The 26,221-nt window shown below is 36.8% G+C and overlaps 1 protein-coding gene across 1 annotated transcript in view; it reads right to left on the reverse strand.

Annotated features, from left to right (window-relative positions):
- PLD5 (phospholipase D family member 5) overlaps nt 1-26,221 on the reverse strand; it is a 186,730-nt gene that overhangs the window by 71,213 nt on the left and 89,296 nt on the right. The window contains exon 3 of the mRNA XM_074925510.1: nt 536-704. Within this exon, the coding sequence (XP_074781611.1) occupies nt 536-704 (169 nt within the window). The remainder of the gene's footprint in view (nt 1-535; nt 705-26,221) is intronic.

Raw genomic sequence — 26,221 nt, forward strand, 5'->3', positions numbered from 1 at the left:
TCTGTCTCATTCACTATGATTTATGTTTTCTCCTATTGTTCTTAATTGCAGAAGTCTTGAACACCGCTCCCTCCTTAAATTAATTTTGAAAAGCTATGAGAAATCATCTGATACTACATTCTTTATGAGTGTAATTCTATCCCTCTATTTGGCTGCAGAATTAGTCCACATGCTTGCTCTTTTACTTCATCAGTTGCATCAAACAGAAAATGTGTATAGATTTGCGGATATTCCCAAATTATGGATGTATTAATATAGGTACAATTTTTGCAGGTTTCTTAAGATTACACAATGATATCCTCTCCTAAGATGGAAGGGATATGAATATGTACTGGATGTATTATCTAGTCCAAGTGTGTCACTGCTCTCAGAAAACTATTGTATTGGCAGGAAAATCCTCATAAGAAAATGGTTTTTTAGACTACGCAAACAAAAAGGTCTGCTACAGGGAAGGACTGTAGCTCTAAAAAAATTAATAGTGAAACAACAAGAACAGATTCTCAAAGTCCCACCCTTTTGTTAGGCTAGAACATACCTGGCATGCTGATGGATGACTGTGATTGAGGTCCCACTGGGAAGATACTATGTCAACAGACTTTTCAGCCATATTAAGCAAATTCATCCAGCCTTGGAAAAGAGACAAATGGGATGGTGCACTGTCTGAATAGTTGATCCCTTCAGGAATATTTTCCACAAGAGCAACCCTGAGAATAGATAAGGAAAAAATAACCACTTAGCAAAAGCACTTTTCTTTAGTAAAAGGTTCCAAATTGTATAGAACATCAGGTTTTAGGCCTGTGGTTCAACATCTGCTCCCAGAGGCTCTCAGCAGTGTGCCACCCTGCAACTCACTCTGAAGTTGCTGACTGTCATGCTCTGCACTTCTCAAAACAATAAAATGCGGAAAGGACCTACTGTTAATGCAGCAAAGCCAATTAAGCTTTTGAAGCTCTGCAAAATTAGCTTAAACATGGAAAAACTTACTACTTATAACGCAGCAAGTGGGAATCAGGCCTTAACATGAGGATGGGAAAAACAAAAAAATTTCTTCTTGCTTTGCCACTCTCATCTTTGCATTTAATTTCTTCTTCTCTCTAAGCAATGTGGCAAGACATAGACTGCCTGCATTCGCTTCAGTCTGCTTTTTACAGCTGACATTTTATTACACTGCAGTCTCTATAAATGAATTCTCTCTTTCCAACTGCTCTAAGCTACCTAATTTTTATGGTTTTGTTTACCTGTATAAGGCTCTAACTGGGATCCAATGGTTAAGAAAAGAATAATTATGCCCTTTTAATGTCCTATTCTTTTTGGTAGGCTCCTTGATCTTACCGTTTTTATTATTCAAAATGCTTGTCAATTACATTACATACATTCACACTGATCCAGGAAGCTAAAAAACATTGTAGTAAACTGACAGTTCAAAATAATAGTCCTTTGCTTCAGGGAAATGATATGTTTCATTCAGCATACTGCCTCACTGCTAGATGTCCTTAAATTGCAGCAGGTAAAGCTTCTCTCTACACTCAGTAGAGGAATCTTAAAAATAAATGCAAGTCACACAAGTTTCCCAATTCTGCCTTTAGGTAAACAGTTGAAATTTTCAATTTATCCAAGTGGCACTTCTGTAAGTGCCACCAACATCTGCCCCTTTTACTGTGAATCATACAAACTAGATTTAGGAAAGCTGTAGTAGGAACTTGGAGAATACTCCTTTTTGTTGTATCCAAGTACATCAAGTATTTCCAGATTGTTTCTGTACTTATTAATAGCATTAATTATCAACTCCAGCAACGTGAATATAATTTGTAAACTTTTTTAAGTAAATCATTAGTACAAATCTGTAGTATAAATGAGAAGTGTACAATTTTTGAGTGTCAGAAAAACAGATTAGTGCAGTATCTTCTGTTAATTCAGTTTACCCTACAGGGTCACATGGAAACTTTTACAGCTATTTCAGAATATCAAGCATATTTGTGAAGTTAACCCATTAAAAGACTAAAGATTAGTACTCTTTTAACAGTATAAATAAAACCCAGCAAGAACTGTGATACAGTAAACCTGTGGTAACTATCACATTCTTACTTTCCTGGCCTGTCAAAAAATCCACCTCACCCCACTCCCACCCCAAACCAGAACAGGCACAGCTCCTCTTTTCCTTAAACATTCAAGTATGTTCTTTCATTCCCTAAAATCCGTTAAACAACATACATATCGCTAAGCTACAATTACTGACGATGTTCTCCACAGCATACTTTGAACCCCCTCTTCTACTGATTTACATTAAAACTTAACTGCATGACAGTAACAGTTGCAACACCAGTAAATTAACTGTAAAAGGTTAAAAAACACAACTTGATTTTTTGATGTTTTCAAAGTATGCTTTATTCTAAAACATTCTACCTACCTTGTTTACAAGCTCTTCAAAATAACTAGTTCCCTAAAAATTTAGTGCCCTTACTAGTCCATTAAGCAATGTTGAACTTTTAAAATAAAATATTTTACTCTAACACTCAAAATTTTAGACTCACTTCTACTGCATCTAATCCTGTTACAGAACTTAATAAAACTTTTGTTAGATCCCTTGAAAGCCTGGCTAGTTCTTTTTTGAAAGTTAACATTACTTATCATATTGCGGCTCTTAGCAATTTCCATGTTCCCAGACCTGTTTTATGGAGAGCTGTAGGATGGCCACCTTCAAAGAGCAAGATATCGAAGCACAGAAGATAAAGTGATCTCTACAGAGACATAAAAATTTTCCCAACAACCTAGTGGCAAAATAAGAAATGAATCCATGTCTTCCTGGCCTCTTCCATCCCCTACCAATCACACGTAGATACAGAAGAGAGTTATTTTGAATATTCTCCAAAGATATTCTTTATACCAAATGACCATTCAAAAAGTAATCTATCAAATGTGGTTCTGATTTAGCTAGGAATTAAAAATGCACAGCACTCCTTTAACACAAGATGTAACCAAAATTTCTTGACATTAGAATATTGCCTGACATACACAGCATTTTCTGGTTGGACCTATGCAAATGAATATACAGGAGCCCAACAAATAACTGACAGGACTGAATCTGTCCCGGTCACTTCAAGTGGCTTGCAGTGGTGTTTCCCATGGGCTGTACTGAACTGCTGTTTCACTAGAAAGCATTAGCTTAACTTCCATTCTTCCTATCTCTGTCTTTGACAAGTTGAAAGCTGCCAAAAAGGTAACACTGTCACAGAGTCACAGAAGTGCTGAGATGATCTGGAGATCATGTAGCTCAACCACCCTTGTCAAAGCAGCGTCAATGACAACACATTGCTGAGGACATTGTCCAGTCAGGTTTTGAATATCTCCAATATCATCAAGTCTAAGAAGCTAATTAATATATTATATGTGAGATCAGGGCCCTGATCCAGCCAAACACATACATTTTTATTTCTGATGCTTTTCTTTCATGTGATTTAGGTCCAAAGTAGGGGAAAATGCTGTATATGTATATTATAAACCCAGATTCCAGCTATACCTTCAAGAGTAACATAGGAAGAGCTGCAGATGTGGGTCACTGCTCTATAGATACATTTGGGTACAGATACCATCAAGATACACAGAAACACTGGGTTCTTCCTCCTGTTCCACAGGTTAAAACCACTTACTTATTCAAAGAAAGTAGCAAGGCAAATTTGCTGAGCAAAAGGAAACTCATCTCCCTTTTCAGAAAGTTCCCTTCCCAGGGACAAGATGCCTCTTGGTAAGTAAGTTTGTCCTGACTGTTGGACTGAACTTGCTCTTCACTAAGACATAAGATCCCAACTTTTCAATACGCATACTCTTCATCAGGCTACATCATAGCACCAAATAAGGAATGTGACTACACAGCTCCTGCCATTTTATAATTTCGGTTTGATTATATAACAGAAGCTAAACACATTCCAGTTAGCGAAACTGTTATTCAGAACAGAGATTTTCTGATAATGTATTTCCTAGTCTTTTGTTTAACCAAATAGTATGTACTTCATGTTCTTTAGCAGACAAAGACATTTCATCTAGCTAGGGCACTAGTTAAAATGTTGTTTTCAGAGTTTAGACTTCCCTTTAATAATGTACTGATTCTGCCAAATCCCCCCAATATATTCCTCTACCTACTCAAAAACTCCACACCAAGCTCAGAGGTTAAAAAAAAAGTCAACCACTAAGTTTCTAAACTAAGTGATTTTGTCTTCATATTCTCTTTTCCTTTGGCACAATAGCAAAGTTCCAGTGATTAGTCAAGAAGAGTTTTGTTAAAACTTCTGTGCAAAAGTTTTGTGCTTGAGTTTGCAAGCCCTGATTCCACCAGTAAAAGCTAAATTTAGCTCTTATTTTTTGTTGCAATATGACCCAAAAAGAGGTCTTTAAAACTTGTTATCACAAAATCTTCCAGAATAGAAGGTCATTCACAGACCTTGAGGAAGATCAGACTTAGTGACATAATTTATTCCGCAAAAATGGCATATTGACAACGCAAAACAGAACAAATGTGGCATGGCAATTAAACAAACTTTTCCTATGTTCAAAATCATTAGCAGATAACCTTACGCCTGTTAGATGAGATGTCCTTCCCCGATTTCCTGGTACTGTTAAGTATTTCATCCGATTAATGCAAACACAGACTAGCCCATTCAGTTATATAGCTGAATATTCTCAAACCTACCTCACACAGACTGAGAAACCTGAAAGTAATATTACATGATTTCTGTGAAGTTATAGAGAGAGGCAAGGGTCGGAGCTGAGATTCAAGCTAACAGAAATGTGGTAAGCAGTGTAACAGTATTTAATGTCTAACAAAAAATAGACATTGACCTCAGTAATAAGGCCCTTCTGAGCTCAGCCACATGACTTTAGCAATTCCAAGTGAATTTTGTCCAAGGCTAAGGACTGTTCTTCCATCTTTGACAGTTCTTTGGTCAGAAAGTGAGAAGGTTTGTTTCTGATCTCACACTAATTTTTTTTTGCCTCTGAAGAAAATAGAGATACTCTTAATTTAGCATCTGGGTTAATTAGAGTAGAAAGAAGGCTACGGCAGTGAAAATATGCAGAGGTTATATGTCTGTCTCTTGAATAACCTTGGGGTTATTGGGAAAAATTTATAGCTCTGTCTGCTGAAAATTTTAGCTGTAATGATTACACAAGTATAAAAGAAAAGTTCTTTTGATAGTTCCAACTTCACACCATATTAAAATGATAAGCTGTAGAACTTTATTCACTACAGTTTGTCTCAATCCAGAGTCATATACTAAAGAAAATCCAGGTCATGAGCACTCGAATGTCTCTACATCTGAATTTGCTCACCATTAAAGGGAAGAAACATGATAAGAAAACACTGCAATGATTTCTATGAGACAATAAACAAATGAAAAATGAACAAAGGCTATCATTGCTATATTTCATATAAGAAATAGATAAAAAGAAAAAAAAAAGGAGGAGAAAAAAGAAGAAAAAAAGAAAAGATTACTAAGAAAGGTGCATCAGACCTGCCCCTACAGCAGGGTCCTAGTTAAAGATACTTTCTTGTGACCCCTCTCTCTTTCTTAATCACAGCCCTGAAAAATCACAACTCCTCACAGAGTTCCAGTTCCTCCTTTCTTATAGCTCCATAGTCTTAATATCCATTCAAAACCTACCATCTTTCTCAGACCAGTGCTTTCAGCCAAGTCATTCACCATGTCACCTTAAAACCCTCCACTTTGTTCTACATCATTATCACTCCTACCACTCATCTCCCTCAGATCTACTCATTAGCTGTCATACTGGCCAAGACCATCTTCTCTTTAGCTCCTCAACAGAACCAAAGCTCCAGCTCTTTTTCTGAAAATAATTAAGAAATATCCTTCCAGATAGGGTATAATTACTATTTCAAAAACATGCAGAACAAACTCTCTTTTCTGGCTTCAGAAATGTGTCCTAAATTAAGAGAAAGTACAGAACAACTTATCAATATATTTGGATATTCCCCTTACAGTCAGTGGTAAGGATTTGGAAGATCAAGCGCTACAATTCTACTTGAGATCAGACTCCGGAGCATAAAGGTATGCTGTGTATTTGGATAATTACATGACATATCTGGTAACAAAAAATTAAACTGGGGATTATATGAAATATTTACTCTGTAATTAATTCCATCTAATTCTTCCACTATGAGAAGTTACAAAATCTGCTAGCTGCTGATTTAGATTTTAAATATGTCTGACACTAAATTCATGACTGAACACAATGTTTAAAAGTGAAATGGAGAACAGATAAGATTGAATTTAAAATGCACTGTAAACTCATACTAAGTACTCAAAAGCACCTAAATTACTAGCATCTAACCAAGAATATCCCGAGCTCTGTAACATTCCTCTAGCAGTGATAATCTCAACTGGTGAGGCACGTGTATGTGCGTTTGTACATGTGCATGCACCTGAGTATAAGCACACTACAAAAGCTCTTCGCTGACATTTATTTTTCTGCTTTTTCAATTTTAGTCATGAAGACTTTGATCTCCAGAGACAAAATCTTGGAATGCTGAATGCTTGGTTTAAGACTATGCTTTGAATTAGATCTGAAGGGAATGCAGATTAAGTTCAGATTTATAGTATTAAATATATTTTTCTGCAGACATGCAGCATTGAGCTCCAGGTACAGAGTTTTATATGAACATTTCTGAGTATGTGATAGAGAAGACCAGTGTGATGTTTAAACAGGAAAGCTACTCTCAGTGCCTCCCTGACGAATACATATTTCCAGCACATAATCATGCCCTCAATGATAAAACACTGCAATGAACATATTAAAACTTACTATTTTAAGAATTAAACTGTGCCGGAATTTTAGACGCACATAGTGTCAGTCTCCGTTTTGAACAAAGACTCTTCATCTCTTGATTGTCATTATATTCAGAATCTGGTAATCAGTAATGAGATATGAGGGTAAAAAGTTAAAAATCTGTCATATAGGAAGTCCAGCTAGATGGTCTAAAGCAGATTTCCTAACATTCCTGTCCCTGGACATGTGAATTGCAACCTAGTGGGATAAAAGGGGAGTGGTTTAACAGGGTGGATGGTGTGCAGGTACATGGGACTACTAAACTGTTGTGTTGGAGCATATATTGAAGTAGTTCTATGGCTACAGCATGCAACAAAGCAACATTTCTTCTAACTGTACTGCCTCAAGCCAAGGAGGCACATACTGGTCCTGGGCTTCCAGCACAGTAGTCAGTGACTCCTCAGTCACACAGGTCACTGGGCCAGTGTGGATGCCAGCAGGGCACCCTAACACAAGAAAGGGCACAGCATTTTACATTACAAATGCAAGACATGCAGACAATTTGCTAAATAACATGTAGGTAGAGCCAGTTAAGCCATCCTGCATCTACTGCAAACAGTTTGATAGATCTAAACAGTGGCCTAATTTCTGTGAATACTGTCTGTGACTCAGAAGACACAGCTCCCTTCAGCCAAGTGAGTGGCCTGATCTTATTTAACATGCAGCTGCTGGAGGTGGCTGTGGTACAGGAGCGGGAATGAACAGCCCTGCAGACTTCAAGTGTTCACTGAAGCACTTCAGATAATGCCTAAAATTAGAAGTTGCCTTTCAGCTTTCCCCTTCTATGGCTGCCCCTTCTTTGCACTTAGTCTCCTTTCAATTTTTCTTATCAGTCCACAGAAGCAATTTAAGTATGTTAACTATATGCCAACACATATTTTAACTCCTCACCACTTAGGCCTTTTTATTTTTTCCATAATCAACTTGGAGATCACTTTGCTATTGCTATTCCCACATAATTGTTTTTGTGCCCACTCATCATGATGTCTACAAGCCAAATATAGTGTGCAGACATGCACAATGCATCCATCAAGCTTGGCAAATTTTATGTGTCAGATTCTTGGTTGGTACAATATAAAAGATAAGAATTTCAGTCAGCAGTTATGTCAGTGAAACAATAATGGGGTTTACCAGTTGAAGATTAGACTCAATTCTCTGGGTCTACAGAACAAATAACTAGAAGCACTCCAGGAATATCTCTTCTCTTTGGACTGCCTCATGGATTGTTATGTAAGAGAAAGATTATTCCCTTCCTCTCATACCATCATCTTCAGAAAGAACATACCAACAATAAAATTATGCTGTTTCAACTTCCCTCAAGTGATGAGCAACACAATATTTGTGTTGTAACATACCATAGCCACATAAGTTTCATAAGAAGGACCCACTATAGAAAAACACAAGTCATCTAAGGTTTAAAACTGTGAATGATTTCAAATTAAACATATTTTAGGTGATAAAATTAAATTTACACAGATGTATTTCAGATGGAACTTTCAGTTCTCAAAGGCAAAAATATATCCAAAAGAGGGAAAGAATTGACCAGATGTTTTACAATATCACTTCAACCTACTGCGGACAGTATTTCCCTTATTCCAAAGCGAGTCTGAACCCAGCTTAATACCTAAAATTAACATTGGATTAACCACAGACTTAATTAGGGCTGGTTTGACCAGAAAACAAATACACTATCCCAATGAAAATCCTATGCTTTACGGTCCAGGCTTTCCCACCTTCCTCAATGACAATTAGTGCCTTATTCCATGAGGAAGGAAAGAATTATTTGCTAGAGGGAAGGGTTGCAATCGTAACACCTACATCTGAGTTTCCAAGCGACAGAGTGAAATTTCATTTTAGGAAATGTTTAAGCGTCTTATTTAAACATTTTGCTTCAGGTGAAATATTGCAAGAACTGATGAGCACCGGATCATCAGTTTCTAAATCCAGTGTGGGTCAGCAGCTCTTGAAGTCCTCCCATGTTGTCTAAATAGTAATCAGAACTCAAATGTACCACAACTTTCATACTAACCTAAAAGTTCAGCACTCATATAAATACATTTACTATTCAATGTAATGCAGAAATGTGCCTGGATTGTTCGTTAAGGCCATTAGAGATGTCAAAAAGACATTATTTGAACCAAATTGCCACAGCAGTCATCTCACCCTCCCCACATTCTCATGGGAGCTGACATTTCAAAATTCATAATCAATAGAAAAGGCATCATACTCTATATTTCTAGATTCTTGTAATTCTTTGCTTAATGTCAGAACTTTGATTTGCACCCTTTTTTAATGGGATAACCCATCTTGATCAGAAACAAATTTCTTATGTTTCAAGTAAATCTTATTTCACTGAATATTCGTTTGAAGTACTCAAATTGTTCTTAAATGAAACACTGAGGCACTTTAAAATCAAAGAAAGAAACAGTATCTCTAGACACTAATTCATTTCAAAGTACACTGTAGCTGAATTTCACATACAATAGGACAAGAATACAGAGGTCAAACATTTCAGTGTTCTGCTCATGGATCTCTTCATGCACCACAGATATAAGCCTTGGGGATATGTATAAAATCTATTTAATGGACACAGACTAAGAATGGAAATTGCCATCTGTTCCTCATATATATTTGGGTTTTCTTTAAGACACTTCCATTAGGCTACTGTTAGGGTATGAAGAGCCATGACAAGAAGCTCTAAAATTTAGCTGTAACATGTCTCTTTCCTCGTCATGTCTAAAACATGCTACAAAACTTTACAGCATCTTATCTCGTGCCAGAACAAGTTCCTTTTAGACTTTGAATTCACAATAGTGTTTAAAGATAGTGGAGTGAAAACAGCTTCTATTGTGATTTTATCAAAGAAACACAACAATACAGAAGGATGACATATCAACATTTGCATATGGCTGAAATTTATTTGGAGTCATAACAGCCCTTCAAGAGCTCTCATCTGCTCTGCCCAACTTCAGGTATCATAACAAGTTTCTCCCACCAAAGCTTCTCTATGACTACCACAGCTTCATTCTGTATTTTCCTTCTCATCATTTCCCTCCCTCATTTTTCCCCAGATGCTCAGGCATTCATTCCAGCTCATTGTGGAGCACTATGTGACAGGGAACAAAGAGAATTTCTCTTACAGTTACCCTTCATTATGATGATGTTTTATACAATGAAACTTAGACTTTGGTTAGTAAGTGCTCAAAATGCATCATTCTGAATGAACTGTTCATTCCTGGGAGATTTCTTTTCTCCCTGCTTTTGAGAAAAAGAAATGCTAGGAAGAAGCCAGAGAGTGGAGTCAGCACAGTCCTTCTGTGAGGATTATTAGGCTTTCTAAAGACAATAGGCTGACTCCTGTATTGTTTCCTGGGCATTCTGCATCAGAACAGCTTGCTCCTGCCATGTGCCACCTTTTTTCCCCCCGTCTTTTGCTCTAGTTATTCTCTAATCTGAACTCTTCCATTCTCCTGCATCCTCCTACCCTTGCTTCCCTCTTCTGTGTATTATTACATCCTAGATGACCTCTTTTGCTTTTGTTTTGCTCCTTCTAGTTAGTTTTCTACTGATTAAATCTCTTCCAAATGACTTAATCGGCAGAAAACATAGTATTGTTACTAAATCTGTGAGACAGAGTTCTGTGCATTCTGTCCTGTTCCTCCACCATACCTGATTTGTCTAGGTAGAGTGAAAGCTCTTTATTAGTGGTAGTCCTTGTTACTCTCGTAGCAGTGAGAAACACAGTGGGATCCATCTTTGGTAAATTCCCAGGAATTACTGCATTAGGAAAGAGCAGCATGGGCCTCTGAAAATCCCCACTGACAGTATACAATATTCAGGGACAGACTTTTTGGTGGGGTTTTTTTTGTTTGTTAGGGGATTTTTTGGTGTGCTAGGTTTTTTTGGGGGGGTGAGGGTGTTCTTTTTTTGTTTTTTTAGAGGGGTTTATGGATATCTTGGCAGATTTCCAATACGCAGCAGTAACAACTAAGACTTCTAATTACTATTTCTAATGGTAATTCTTTTGAAAGTCTGCTGCAGCTTATCTTCAGCTGCAGTAAATAGAAAACTAAATATATTTATTTGAAAATGTGGTTACCCCACCTGCAAGCAGCTTACATGGTAACACAGTAAGCTATTGACAGTGTGTAGGAACCTAAGTAGAAGTTCCAAACTCAAATGGAAATGGTTTTCTGGGTGATCGAGTCCCCGCCCTTTCTACTTCAGGAAACGTTTCATACACTTTTATTCTTAAATTATCCAGAGGAGAAAAATAGAACAAGTAAAGGTTTTTACTACCACTTGTCCTCTGGAATATTTTTTACCCTGCTGCTTTTTAACCTGCTTCACTTGATATCCTTTTACCTGCTGTATCTTTTATCCTCAGTAACCCAGATCCCACCCCAGAATTTCTCTCTTCTTTTTTTATGGACAACAATCTTTTCACTTCTTAGATTTCACCCTTCATAGCCAAGTGCTTTTATTGTCCTTTAATTGCATAGACTCTTCATTCCTAGAACCTCCTCCTACTCAGCATGAGTTCAACCTTCTTGACTACTGATGTCAGTTACACATAGTATTCCAGATTAAAATTTATCACTGCCTTTCAAAGTGGCATTAATACTTCCTTTGCACTTCTGGTTACATCTTGCCTGATGTGAACAGTATTGCATCTATCTCTAAGTAATTCTGTCTTCTTTTATTACAGGAATTGCTTCCCTTAAATAGTATAAAGATAGAATATCTAGTTAAATTACAGTTGGTCTACTGCCAAGGAGTGACTAAAATCAAACTGTTAACCAAAATGGTACGGATATTCCCATGAGAAACCAAAAGATGTATTTAACATCCATTATAACATAAATTTGAAAAAGAGTTTCCCCATTCTCAGTCTGAGGAAGGGGCATTTTTGGATCACTTATATTTATTTTTGCCTTCAGATCATATATGTTCTCATTGAAATTTAATTTTAATGATGTCTGTGGGGAAACATATCTTTAGGAGGCTCTACAGTCAGCTGCTACTTTATTCACATATTTAAGTCAGAAAACTTTACTAAACCAGACCTCTGTCATTCCCTGCTTCTACATGACTGCTGTAATCTGAAGCTCAAAGAGTAAAATAAAGTAAAAAAGATATTTTAAGACTGAAGAAAGACCAATTAAAAGCCAGATGACTGCTGAAATGTGTAACAGATATAAGAAAAATGAATTTACAACCCCTTTCTGAAGCTGTAAGCAACAAGTTCCAACAAAGCAGCCAACAGTTGAGGTAGCTTTATTTCTCTCATAGCTGCTTCTGAGGATGTTTGATTATTATTTTCAACTAATTCAAGAAAAGACTAACCACAGAACCTGGAGATAAGAAATTGTATCATGATTGGGATCTGCAGCAAAAAACTTTGAAGAAACTCTGCTGAAAGACCCAAAATTAACCCTTAGCAAAAATATTAGAGATTGCCAGAATCACTGATGTCATACTGAAACCTAGGGAAGGCAGACACCCCTCTGAGAAGTGGACATAAAAAGCCCATATAACTATAAAGAACACAACTGCGGAAGGGATTAAGGAGCTCCAGTTGGCATTCCAGCAAAGAAACCAGCAGACAGTATCATCAAAGAATTTAGGTTTGAAGATAGCCCTGGAGGTCATCTAGTCTAACTTCCTGCTCAAAACAGGTCTACTTAGATCAGGTTGCTCAGCACTTTGGTAAAATGTTGAATATCTCCAAGGATGGAGATTACACAATCCTCTCTGGGTGCCTGTTTTGATATTCAACACCTCTCATATGGAGGAAAAAAAAAAACAACCCATGTACTTTATTGGAATTTCCTGTGCTGCAATTTTTATCTCTTGCCCCTTGTCCTATCATGTGCACCCTCAAGACGACTCTGGTTCTGTTGTCTCTGTAACCACCCATAAGGTAGTTGTAGGCAGCACTAAGACTTCTTCAAGAGAAGAAGACTTCAGGCTAAACAGTTCCTCAGACTCATCTTGTATTTTGTGCACTTGAGTTCCCTAACCATTCGAGTTACCATGCACTAGATCTGCTCTAGTGTTTCAGTATCTTTCTGGTATTGGAGGACCCAAAACCAGATGCAGTACTCCAAATGTAGTCTCACAGATACTGAACAGATGAGAATAATTTCTTCACACTCTTGCTGATAAAGCCCGGCAGGCCATTGCCCTCCTCTGATTCATATTCAATCTCATTGTCTACTCAGAACCCCAGATCCTTTTCTGCAAAGCTGCCTTCTAATCACTTGCACAAGGTTATTCCAACACAGGTGCAAGACTTCACATTTGCACACACTGAATTGGTACTGATGATCACAACTCTCTGAGCCCAACAGAACAGCTAGTATTTCACTCAGTTCATGCTATTCTCTGACAAAATAACAATGATGCTAACAAAAGCATGAGCTAAAGCAAACAAAAGAAACAGCTTCTCAATAAGCTACGAATACAAAATGTACAAAAGGGACATCAGTATTGTCTGATTACTTGTTGCTACCTAACATTAAACATGGTCCAGCCCAACAACTTTTCAAGATTATTTTGCCATTTATGAATGATTTGCAAACTACAGTCCTTGAAGAGAGCTGCTGATTGCACACACTATCTCTGAATAGGTGACAAACAGAAGTACAGTGCCACTTCCTTATACAACATGAAAATTGTTTAAAGGCAACAAGTAAACTGTTGTAAAAGGAAAAAAAAATAAATTTAGGAATAAAGATTCTATCATAAAGGGTAGTGATATTTTACTTCAAATAAACAGCAACCTGAGAAATGTGATAAAGCTTTTAGTTTAATTCTAGTCTATTAAAAGTCAACTAGCCTATGTTAATAATAACATAAGATGCCCTGCTCTAGTATCCAGGCTCCTCCTGTTCTTCATTTGTAGCACTCATTTTGCTTTTTATTTGTAAATGCATGATTTTAGTGCTTTGCAGTATTAACCGACTTTTCTGTAACTGCAGACCATAAGATCACCGCTTGTCTTCTATTTTACCCAATTCTTTTGCAGAATTTTCAGGTTCTTCCTAACATTGACAGTATTTCTCAAACTATATTTTGAGCATAAAATACCCTAGTTAAAATATTAAATGGTATCGATCTTAAGGATCACCGATTCTTGAAAAACTGCTGTACCCTCTCTATTCATGATTTTACAGTTCCCACTGTTGTGGGTACGTGCGGTATTTTCTCCTCCAGCAAATGGTTTGCTCAGTGATACAGAGTAGATCCACTGCTTTACCTTGTTAAAGTAGTCAGTTACCTTATCACTTGGAAATACATTAGTCTGATAGAACAATACCTTTTCCAAAATCAAGGGAATTTTTTATCCATCTTTCCAACATCTCTGTGCTAAAACATTATATAACACTGAAGCCAAATTTACAGGCTGCGTTTTTTTTTAAATGGAGTATTGTTTAACTTACAAACACTACCTGGGAAAGCATAAAACTTCAAGTAACCTATAGCAGACAGACCAGGCTTTCATCACAAAGATGAAAAGAATTTTACTTGACTTAATCATACATCATGAGTAAATTAAAAGAAAAAGCAACACAGTTGGGATGTGGAAAACTCACTTCCTACAGTGAATGAGATATATGGAAATGATTAATTATTATAGAAAAAAACCCAAACAACTGTAAGACAAGAAACGTAGATATGCAAAACCAAAAGTAAAGCTTATTTCAAAGAAGCTTCAATAGGAACACTAACTAGTAAAGCAAAAATATTCACTAATGTACTCCAGTTCAGCAGCTGTGTTTATAAAAGGATTTGGACATTCGCAGCTAGAAATCTCTCCACAAAAATAGGTTCAAGGACAGAGGAACACAAAAGTGTTATATTATCTTAATTTATACAAAACAATTGGATATGAAGCTATCATATCTTGATCCAAAAAAGGAAAAACCACCACATTTATTGGTTACTCAGTCTATCCCTTTTCCCTATGAAAAATATAAAAATCCTATCACTTTCTCATCTCCAGTATTTTCTGGACCTATACCTTTATAATACAACTGGATTAATTTATTGTTCCTAACACTTACTAGTAGAAACCATCAACAAATAACCTACAATTCAGAGGAGATTCCTCCCACCTTATCACACAGTCTTTCAAAACCCCTCCTCCGGTCCACCACTACAAAAGGAGGAAGATGCTTGAAAATAAGGTAATGATCTGAAGATTTCACATCCCTGTTCCCAACCACAGAGAACCCTCAGGGATGAAGAGGAGTAGAGGAGTTTGTGTCTGTGAACCAGTACTTTAGTTATAACTGATTATAAATGTTTTTAATAAAATCTCTCCTGGAAGAGGAATTCCTATGACCTATTTCTCTTTAATCAAACTATCTGTATCAGTGGAGATGCTATGGCAGGACAGAAGTCTTCAAGTATGTGCCTTTGTCTCACTGTCCCTTTGCCCCACTGATTCCTAATAAATAACACAACTGACAAACTGCACAGCATCTTCAAAACAAAGCCCCCATTATTGATGCTCCACAGACAGAAATGGGGACAAAGCTACACAGAACGAGAGACTAAAAAGGTTTATATTAATGGAGGTGGGAGAGAGAAAGGCAGCAACAAAATATCAGCTCTTTGTCTCTCCTATTTGTCCACTGGCAAGCAAAGGCTTATCACAAAATTGATGGGTTTCCTCTTGCCCTCCCAGGTGGAAGCCAACTGTTCATGGGAACTGTACACTTCCATGGATCCCCATATGTGTCCCTCACCTGAGGAGGCAGATGGTGGATTGTGGTGAAGCAAAACAAATTAAAAATTGGCCTGCCTAAAGTGAATTACAAAATTCCTAACAGTTCAATTGGAACAGAACTTAGCTCTAACCTAATAATTTTAAATAACCTCCAAAAAAGCCTATACATAAGGTATTCTGCAGTAGTTTACTTCTCAAAACCATTAACTGTCATTAATAGTGAACTTTAGTGAATGCTGGCCCAGCAATTTTTTGTGCCTCATGGGTTTATGCATAAAAAAAAAATTAGTATGTAGAAGAATCACAAATGTTTTAATTTTCAAGGAATGAAATTGCAAGACAACATTTTTAACAGTTTAATTATTATTGATGAGCACAACTATTGCAGAAAAAGCCATTCAAAGGAGTTTAATATCTGCTGTAAGTGTCAGGATCCATTGGGAGTACCCTCATCAGTGGGCACACACACACACAGAATTTTAAAAATCACAAGCACGGTTGCTCATTCTATGGGACAATGAACTTTGCATTGTTTCCTACCCACAGTTTTCACAGACAGCACAAAACACACCACAAACCACATACCTGGCCATGTTCCTGATTTGGTGATTAAGATACTCTTCTGAAAAGGAAGATGCAAAGGAAAGCTTACAGCTCAGCTCTTCTGCTTTCCGTCTACTGCTCAGTCCATAAAGGCAGGCACTAACACCGTCGTCTGGCACGGTTATGAGCTCAGTAATGTGAGCTCTGCATGGTTCACTCTGAGCATATCTCCCAAATTTGTAATTTCCCAGAGTAACATTTTAATTGTGAATCCCAAGTTTGCTGGAGGATGAGATGGGGAACTCTGATAAAAAGGTAGCAGCGTTAGAAAAGCAGAGTAGGGAGTAGGAGAAACCTTGCCTGGTTGGGGTGGATTTTTTATTTGGGTTATTTTTTAATGTTCATTTTTAATAGATGAAAAAAAATGTTTATGGATGATTTTCTACACTTCAGCTCCCAATTTCTGTCTAATTTGCATTTCACTACACATGGTACTTTTTTGGGCATCTACGTAATTTTTCAAAGGAGGCCATTTCTAGTAAAAGTTACAAGACAAAGTGAGAGGAAAGAAGGATCACAAGCAATTTGAGGGGTTCTCAGAATAATTGTAAAAACAACACAGTGCTGATATGACAACGTAGGCATATTGTCTGGTCTGTTCTAATTCTAGCATAATTACATGGTGAAGAACTTCTCAGTCACAGGACTAACCAAGTGCAAAACCAATACTGAAAGAATTTATTCTAATCTTGTTTAGGATAGGACTTACTCTTGTGACTGGGAAATTTGTAACAACATTCCACTAACTTCTTTTAAAGGATCAGGATCAAGTCTTTGGTAAATAGGGTTTTTGCCGTTCTTCTGAGTACTGCACAGATGAGAAATACATAATTTACAATACTCTTTTACTGGATAGATTCCATTCTGTTAGCGCTCTCCTTATTAAACTGGTTTTTGACACAATTCATCACAATTTTTGTGGTGAATACTTGTCAATGCCTTATTTACCTTACAATATATTCTTAAAAGAAGTCTTTAGAAATGAAGTTAGTATCTCTTTGTAAATTAAAAGATTTGCCTTTCGTCCTATAATATGTTGCAATATAAATTCCATTGCTAGTTTTCCTTAAACCTTCAGGTCTTGGCTGATAATTGTCCAAATATACATTAAGTCACAAATCCAACTTCAGGCGTTTACACTGACACATCCTCACTGCTGATTTTGATTATCCAGGTTTGGGGAAGTTCATTCTGGAAATCTATCCTGGACAAAAAAAAATCACTTTACTTGAATAATAACACAGACATTACTGTGATTTACAGCACACAAAGTAAACAATTTAAATCATTCTTATTTTATACTCTGTATATTCCTACTGTCCAGTTTCAAATACTAATTAGATAAATAAAAATCACTGTTTTTATTTGCCACTAGGTCAAATACAACAGAAAAACAACATCTTTAAAACAAGCCTGTTTATGACAGCAAGGGGTTTTTTACACCTTACAATTGTACACAATAAAATAAACATCAGTCTGCAAATTGTGTGTCCGGAAAATAACTAAATCTTTGGGAAACTAGTTTGATCCCTGGAAGAACAAACGAAAGTATCACATTCAAAAGGTTTCATCAGGTAGTATGTCTGCTTAAGAGCATCAGTGTAAACAAAACTACAGAATGAAAAATTCTGATGAGGTTACCAAAATAAAAAGCAGGACAAGCAGGACAGACCTAAGACAAACACTGCCACCACCCTTCCACCCCCTCAAAAAAGACCCCACAGCCAAAACTGGCAGAAGGTATGTGAGGTGTAGGAAGCCAGAGGTGTATCCTGAGCTACCATGGTACATTCAGGCTTTCAAGTTCAGGATAGACCTTTCAGGTACTGATACTTGGAAATGGATTTGGCTTATTCCTGTTATTTTCTTCTCTGCAGCATCAATGTAAACAAGCTGAAAGCAGAGAAATATGAGATGCAGACTCAAGATAATAGTACTGTGAACAGCTTGATACAGTGGGGCACATTTTATCTTCAAAAGCAGTTTTCAGACAAGTAGCACTCTTTCAATAGCAATTAGACTCCAGGAAAAAAAAATAGAGATGGTCTTAAGTAACATGAAAGTCATCTTGTATCTTCTAGGTACAACTGCCTGACAATTCACAGGACAGGGCCATTAACAGCCTGGCACAGACACTGACCATCCCTAAACTTGCTCAGATACTAAGTAAACCATAGTGACACCCCAGAATACATATCTCAGTTGTAGCAAACATAAAGGAGTATAATACACAACCTCAGCATAAACAGAATTAAACAGCTGAGAGACAATTTAAAATTAATTTCACTATCTATATAGTTCATTACTAGTTTGACAATATTAAAAGAAATTCCAACAATTTTATCCTTTGATGCAAAGAAAATGTAGTGTGCTCAGCAAGATTTTCTGTAAGCCTCACGCATGAAGCTAAAGCAGGATTTTATATGATTTAACGAAATTAATTACAAATATTGGTTAGGGTATTGTTTGATTTTTTTTTTTTTTTTTCCAGATATATAACACCCGACCAAGAAGAAATTAAGTAAAAGAAGTGAGATGCCGTGTCAGTGGCAAATTAAAACGAAATTTAAAGAAAGTGTTTTGGGCTTTTTTGTATTTATTTAATTTTTAAATTTCATGAATTCTTCCCCTGCTCCCAATGATTTCAGTATTTACTGCAAACGTCATAAAAAATACTAGTTTTCAATATCAACTGCAAGTTCATAATACTATTTTACATTTATGCACTCTATGTATTCTTCTAGACAGTCCTTCCTTATCTCCTCCATTATTGCTGAATTTTAATTCACTTTCATAATTGCATTTCAGTTATAATTATGAGAGCTTTGGTGGAAGAAGTCATACATTTGTTATTTAAAATAACAATATATCTTTCATGTCTTATAATTTAGCAGTAAGTTTTAGTCAAGTCTCCAGCCCTAGAGTGTGTGAACTGGAATACTGAAATACATGAGAATCACATTGCTAGTGTAAATCCCTCTCTGTTAAAACATGGGAACATGAAAAATTTACTGATTATTATGTTGTCATTTGAGTTACTGAAAACAAGAAGCAATAGCCACATAACTTATAATTATGGCGCAGTTCTAAAATACATCAGTAAGCCATAACAATATGATCTCATGAAAATTAAATTCTGCTTTAAAGCATACGAAATCCGAAAAAATGCATTTGCTGTCTTCTCCTCAGCACATAAACAGACTGTCTGATGAGGGTGGGACTGTTTATGAAAATAAAACACTTTCTGTGATTGCAAGCTTTCTATTATAAGCCAAATAGCTAAAAGACAACAAACAGCTAAAAGGAAGATTAGAACAATAAAGTCACTTGCTGTAAAAACAAATAAATCATAATATATTCCATTTTTAAATAATTTTTTAAAAACACTGAGAAACTTTGCTGATATAATAATCTATACCGAACATTCCCCCATCTGCCCACCCCCCCAAAACAACAAGCTCTGTACAAGTTAAGGAATGGAGATTTTTTTTCTGTTTTCACATAGTTTAATTCTGTAGTTGGTGAAATGTCAACACTGTACTGGGCTGCACTTAGTTGACTGATTGACCTAGGGTGTTTCAGTGCCTTCCCTTCCAAGCATTCTGGAAGGAAATAATTTTTGTTAAAAATAAACATATTGTTTTAGGTAGAAGACAACTATTCTATCAAAATACAGCAAGGCCCCAACCCCAGAAACCACATACACAAACCATATTCTTGTACAAATCCCAAGAGCCGAGTAGTTGAATTGTTGACTACTTGAAATTTGGGCTTTCTATTGTACTACAGGGAGCAACAAGAACATGAGTGAACCCACATCATTAAATTACTGCAAGTTTTCAGGAAAATATTGCTAAGCATTAGCGGAAATGTTTTGCTTCTAGTTAGTAGTCATATGCATAATAATGGTATTTGCTTTGAAAAAATCACTTTTTTCACTTGTTTTCAAAATCATAGTAAGATTTCACCAGCTTGAAAATGCTTTCTATTGCTTCAAATTGGTTCTTTTTCGCTGGAAATGGGACATATTTTTTTTAAAACACAGTGAATGGTTAATGTAACAGGATCATTTCTGTTACTATTGCACTCTAGTGCCATGCCAAAACACAGACTTCCAACTAGTCTTTAATTTATTACAAACTCTTTTGCATACGAAATACATTAAACTGAACTTTGTTCTTAATAAGATAAATGTTACTAAAAATCTTCTTTTCACTGTCATATTAGGAAAAAAAAAAAAGCAGCAGCAGTTAAGTACTTAAAATGTGGTAAATTTGGGAAAAAAAGAAGTAGTGAATTCAAAACATGTTAATTCTTCAAGCAACCAAACCACTTGGTTATTTAGGGGTCTTACACTAATCTGAAAGTAATTTGTGAGATAGACTCTCTCAAGTAATTTGAGAGGTGACCAAGCAGAAATTGTGTGTTCCAGTATAGTCTTGCAGCAGTATTTTCAACTTTCAACTCACTAGTTACTGCACTAAATCTCATTCAAACATGGTAATTCCTGCTTCAGAGAGGTAGCAATACTCCAGAGAGACTTAGAGACAAGAAAGAAGCACCCAGAGAGTGCAGATGGAGGCAGGGTGCCCCAACTCTTTGCTGGTCCAAGCAGCGATCACAGCTCATTTGCTGCTACAGGCACGCTCCCCTCCTGCATATGGCACGCTTACAGAGGGGAGCTCTGAGAAGCACTTTAAGAAAGAGATGAGTTTTACAAAAAAGCAAAATGCCTGACAGTAAAAATAAAAGACCCAAGAGAAACATAAACAATGATGATTGTTTCACTTAGCAATGTGATTGAGAATTCAGTTACTCCATCTCCATGCTCTCTCTGCTCTTGTTGATCATTACCCTTTCCATTTAGATCCAATACCAGTATAAGGGCAACATCACATGAAGCCAGAGTGGGGTGAGCAGTGCTTTGCCTTCAAAACTGTTAACTTGTAGTTGCTTAACCAACAGAAAACAGCCTTCATGGATTTTTAAACAAGAATAATAAAAAAAAACCCTGCTGGAAATATGATCCTCAGAAAATAAGCAAAGATCCTTTCCTTTTTCTGATGTAGAGACGGGTAGTTTTCATTTACACTGTATCTCATGAAATTGGGTATTCTGTAGAATTTCAAGGACGGCCACTGTGCATGCAACGTGACGACTTCCTCGTATGCATTAGCTTTCTAAAACATTGGTACTGAACAACAGGACAATATTTACAACACACATTCATAAAGAAAAAGTCATGGATAGGGGAGCTCAAAGTTTTGCTATTACTTTTGACCTTTAGCAAAGACAAAAAGAATATTTCCTGGGGACCGAGGAACAACAACCAAAAGTCAGCTGTTTTTTCCACCATACCTCCAGCTACTTGTTACTTCTCAGCTGTCATTAATGTCTAGGAAGAGCGTCCCACACTATTAATAAAAGGCCGATCAGCATTCCTGTCTCACTAGATGGTAACAGGCACAGGGAGTCCAGTAAGCAAAATAGTATGTCAAACAAATGTCCCTCTTCATTGCCACATTATTAGTAACAGTATGAGTTCAATGAATTCATACTATCTGAAACCTGGAAGAGGTAAAAGATACATACGATCATCATGATGGATTGCTGGAGCTGGAGAGCAAAGGAGAGTGAGAGAGAAGATGCAACAAAGAACTGGTTGTTATGAAAACCACCTACTTCCAATATGAAATAAACTAGTTTTAAATAAAAGGTTTAGAAAAAAAAATAATTAGAAAATTGGTGTTTACTCTTTGATCTTTGCTACAGATTAAACACCGCATCTGTGCGCCTCCAAAATACATTAAAAGCTAACTGTTTATTCTTTGTGGATAAATTTATGAACTTGATTCAAAGCTCTTACTATCCTTAGTGGTATTTTCAAATAAACTTATCTTGGTTATAACTAGAAACAACAAAGTCAGAATTTGTGAGTTAAGACTCTAGACGTAACAGTTCCGGTTTATTTCCAGATGGAAGACATAATAGAAACAACTAAAATCTAAGTTTTCAGTAAAGAATCTATAACTAACTCTTTCTTAGAATTGCTACACATGAGTTAGTTATCTAATTGCATACTAGCTTAGTATAATTAGGGCAAGTGGAAAACTTAGACAAGTGTTTTCCTGATTATGACACATAAATTTTCCACAAATATAACAGGGCAATAATTAAGACAAGACACACAACTTTAATACCAGAATACAGTTAACTAGTTTTCAGTCAGCTCCACTGATAAATGTTTTATCCTGCAGAATGGTTTCTCAGCTATACCTGGAGGATGACTAAGTTTGGTACAGCAACAGATTACTCAGCTGACAGGTCTTTGATTACCAGAGAATTACAAAAAAAGAAAAGTCTGCGGTTGCTGAGATTTCAAAATGTGAGCCTACTCTTTTGTAATTTGTGCATACCTTCAGGGTAAATTTGTTCCAACGTCACTGAGCCTCTTAGTGTTAAATGTCCCACTGAAATTTTTAGGCTTCATTCCTGTCCAGGTTCAGCTAGGATAGGGTTAAGTTTCCCCAGCAGGGAGGGGGAAGGGATCTCCAGCCGGGTTATTCATAGCATGCTGATGTCAGGTCCAGCGCGGGAGGCGGGAAGCTTTTTCCTTTGTGGCTTTTGTCGAGGGGAACATGCGGCGGGCTGGTTGTGTCCATTGCGGTATTTCTCTGTATATCTTTTGTCTTGTTTACTGTTATTACTGTTTGTTGTTGTTATTATCCCTATTGTTGTTTTTCAGACTGTTTATTACACTGTTGTATTAAATTTCTTCTTATTTTAACCCAGAGTTTGTGCCCTACTTGTGTCTGAGGGTGGGGGAGGGACAACAGCAACGTGGTCTCCAGTCCCGGCAGGGCTTTAAACTATCACAATTCCCCTGTGGGTGGGTATGATTTCTTCTGCCTTCTTTACATTTTACTCCTATTAATGGGGCTTTCACACATTGCACTGAACACTGAAGACACCTCTGTGTGACTCAGATTTTTCTCAAAATAAGTTGTGAGAACCTTCAAATACACTTGTATACCCCTATCCTGGCTGATCAGACTAAAATTAGACAATATTAAAGTATATGTATTAATTCCACATTTGTGTACTGTTGAGATCACTGCAGAAACTTTACTACAATGAGCTACTATTTCTTGATTCTGCTGAATCAAGCAATGCTCATGAAACTTTCAGTATGCACTTCTATAGTGTTATGAGAAAGTACCTGGAAAAGACATTTTTATTTTTACTTCCTATATTATTATATTTATTATTTATACTTGTGTAAAACATCCTGAAGATGGTAGTGACAACCCTCAGAGAAAGAAACTTGCTGAACTGAAAAAAGCTAATCCTACATGTCCTTGTTATGTATCATCTGATGTAAAACTGAAAGCTAAGATGAAATACAGCAACACAAATACTGTAGTTCAATATAGGTAACAGCACTTCAGAGAATGTATTATGCCCATTATGCCTGAACAGACCCTACAGGGCAAACGAGAACTAACAGAGAATTAAATTATTACATTGTTGATATAGGAAGTACATTATTACAGTAGGAAAAAGCAGAAATCTAATCAACTCCTCCCATTTTTTCAGCCCCTGGTTAAGAAAAGAAAATAATATCCTTTGAAACAGTCTTGAAAATCAACTGCTATGCAGCCACTGTATTATTTCAGCTGTGAGATGAAAGTAATGAAAATAATTTTTAAATTTTCTGATCAAAGGTTATACAGCCTATTCCAAAATCTGGATGAAGCACACACCATCTGTTTTGCAATAGAAAACACCATTATTTTAATTACATCTTCTTGATTTTAAAGAAAAAACAAAATAATCTCTCCAGCTCAGTACTCCACCAACAGAGTCAAGGGCACAACTCTGAATTTCACTTGGCCACAGCTCTACAGAGCATCAATGTGCACAAGAAGTTAAAATATCTGCTGAATGAAAGCTGACCGTTCTATCCTGGGCTTTTCTATGGAGCTTCTACGTGTAGTACTTAGGTGAAGAACAGTGCCATTTTGGAGCCTACAAAGCAGTCTTTGCTTTGTGCACCAACAGAGCAGAAACACCATCTCTTAGCCCATTATTTTCTGTTAAAAAAAAAAAAGAAAGTACAGAAAGGAAACACTCTGTGCTGAAGTCCTGAGGTGATTGAAGAATCAAAATACTAGTGATCCTATTGATATACCATCAATAGTGATGCTTCTCTCCCATTGCTCGAAACTCTTCATTCCATCTGTATCATATCAACTCCCCTAAACCCTTATTCAGCAGTGAAACATTTTGAAAAGCATTACTTGGCATCTTGCCCTTCAGCAGAAGAAAATTTGCATTTTTACAGCATTTCTGCCTGTCAGCACTAAAACATTCTAATGGGTTTTGCAGCTGTGCGGGGAGAATTGAGAAATGGTCAGCGGATTCTTATGGCAGACTGCTGGGAGACAAGTGCCTGAGGGTGCTGAGGCAGGAGAAACCAGCTGACCTGACCAGTCTTTATACTCCACAGAAAATTCAAACAGCAGCTTTCACCTCCAATGAGCATGCCAAAATAAAGACCTTTTATGATCCACATGGGCTCTGTGTAGCAAAGAACAGTAAAATCCTTATTTTTTTGCTTGATCTTAACAAAAGAAGCAGCTTTCTGTAAGAACTCATTAAAGAGCAAAAGTACAGATAATTGCAACTTCAATTCCCATAAACTGTACCTAGTATATGGGTCTGAAGTCACAGACCTTTATGCTGTACCTACTGTATGCACCTTGAGAAAGCAAATTAGAGCAAAATCAGAAAACCACTGCATCCCAGGTTTCTACTTGGAGGCAGGGACAGTAATGTGTCTGACTTAAAGGCACTTCTTCAAAGGAGTTTACCTAAATGTACAAGTAAGGGGCAGGGTGAGAAGTAGCAGTAACACTAGGAGACAGCACATGCAATCTCTATAAGAGCTTCAAGCTGAGGTGGCTGGCATTAGAGAAGGACAATACCAACAAGCTGTCATCCCTCAGGGGAGCCATCCAGCACTTCGACACCCAGTTTCAAAGGATGAATTAAGCCCAGGAGTCCAAGCCCAAGTAAGGGGTTAAATGCACTTTCCCCTCTGCTAAAAGCTGAATAGCACTCCTCCTCCATAATATCTCTTGTTTAAACACTAACCCTAAATATTTCCCCACAAAAGGCATCCCTTGGCCAACCCAAGAAGAGACTGTCTTGCTGTTTCAGTACACCTTATTAAAGTTTACTAATTGCTATTAGAAAAAAATAATCCTTCACAGGAGTAGAACAGCTTAAGTATTTTGATTTCAAGTGTAAAAAAACCTGAGGTCATGTAAGCACATTCATTGGATTAACTATCTTATGACACAGTCTTCTGTTAATTACACCACAACATTTCTTAACTAATTAGTAAATTCTTCTCTTAGTTATACATAAAAATGTGGATTTGTTTGATATCTGCAGCACTGTGGCCAACACAGATTTATCCTCGAGATACTCTCTGTCTCCGAATATAGACTTGAGATAGTTCATCTAGGCAGGGAACATGCATGTGTGTAGGTGGGAGTCTGAAAAAGTTCCAAGGAATGGGGTTTATGCCACTTCCTAAACCACTGGGGAATAGGGCAAGACCACAAAAAGGCCTGTAAGGAAAAGCCCAAGGGAAGTGCATCAGAATGCATTTTGCACACTGTCAAAACCTCACAAAGCCAAACTTAAATGACAAGGTAAGCAAAGAGAAGAAAAACAAAGTTACAGATGTCACCAAGGGCAAAGAAAGGAAATTTAGAAAGCTGTAAAAATAAGAAAGCAATGAGGAAACATCTTTACTGCATGACAAAATTTTATCAGAGTGTAAACCAAGAGAAAACTATGTCCACATGAGCTCTAACACCAACTACTTCATGTCAGAGTTTGTAGATAAAGTATTAACAATTTAACACACCACCATTCATTATTCAAAAAAATCACACTCCCACTGAATCTTCTTGAAATCTGTCTTGCTTCTCAGATTTGGAGTTAATGAGAGGAATGGTATTCCTCCACATT

This window comes from Athene noctua, chromosome 1, assembly GCF_965140245.1.
Source record: "Athene noctua chromosome 1, bAthNoc1.hap1.1, whole genome shotgun sequence".
Taxonomy (NCBI): domain Eukaryota; kingdom Metazoa; phylum Chordata; class Aves; order Strigiformes; family Strigidae; genus Athene; species Athene noctua.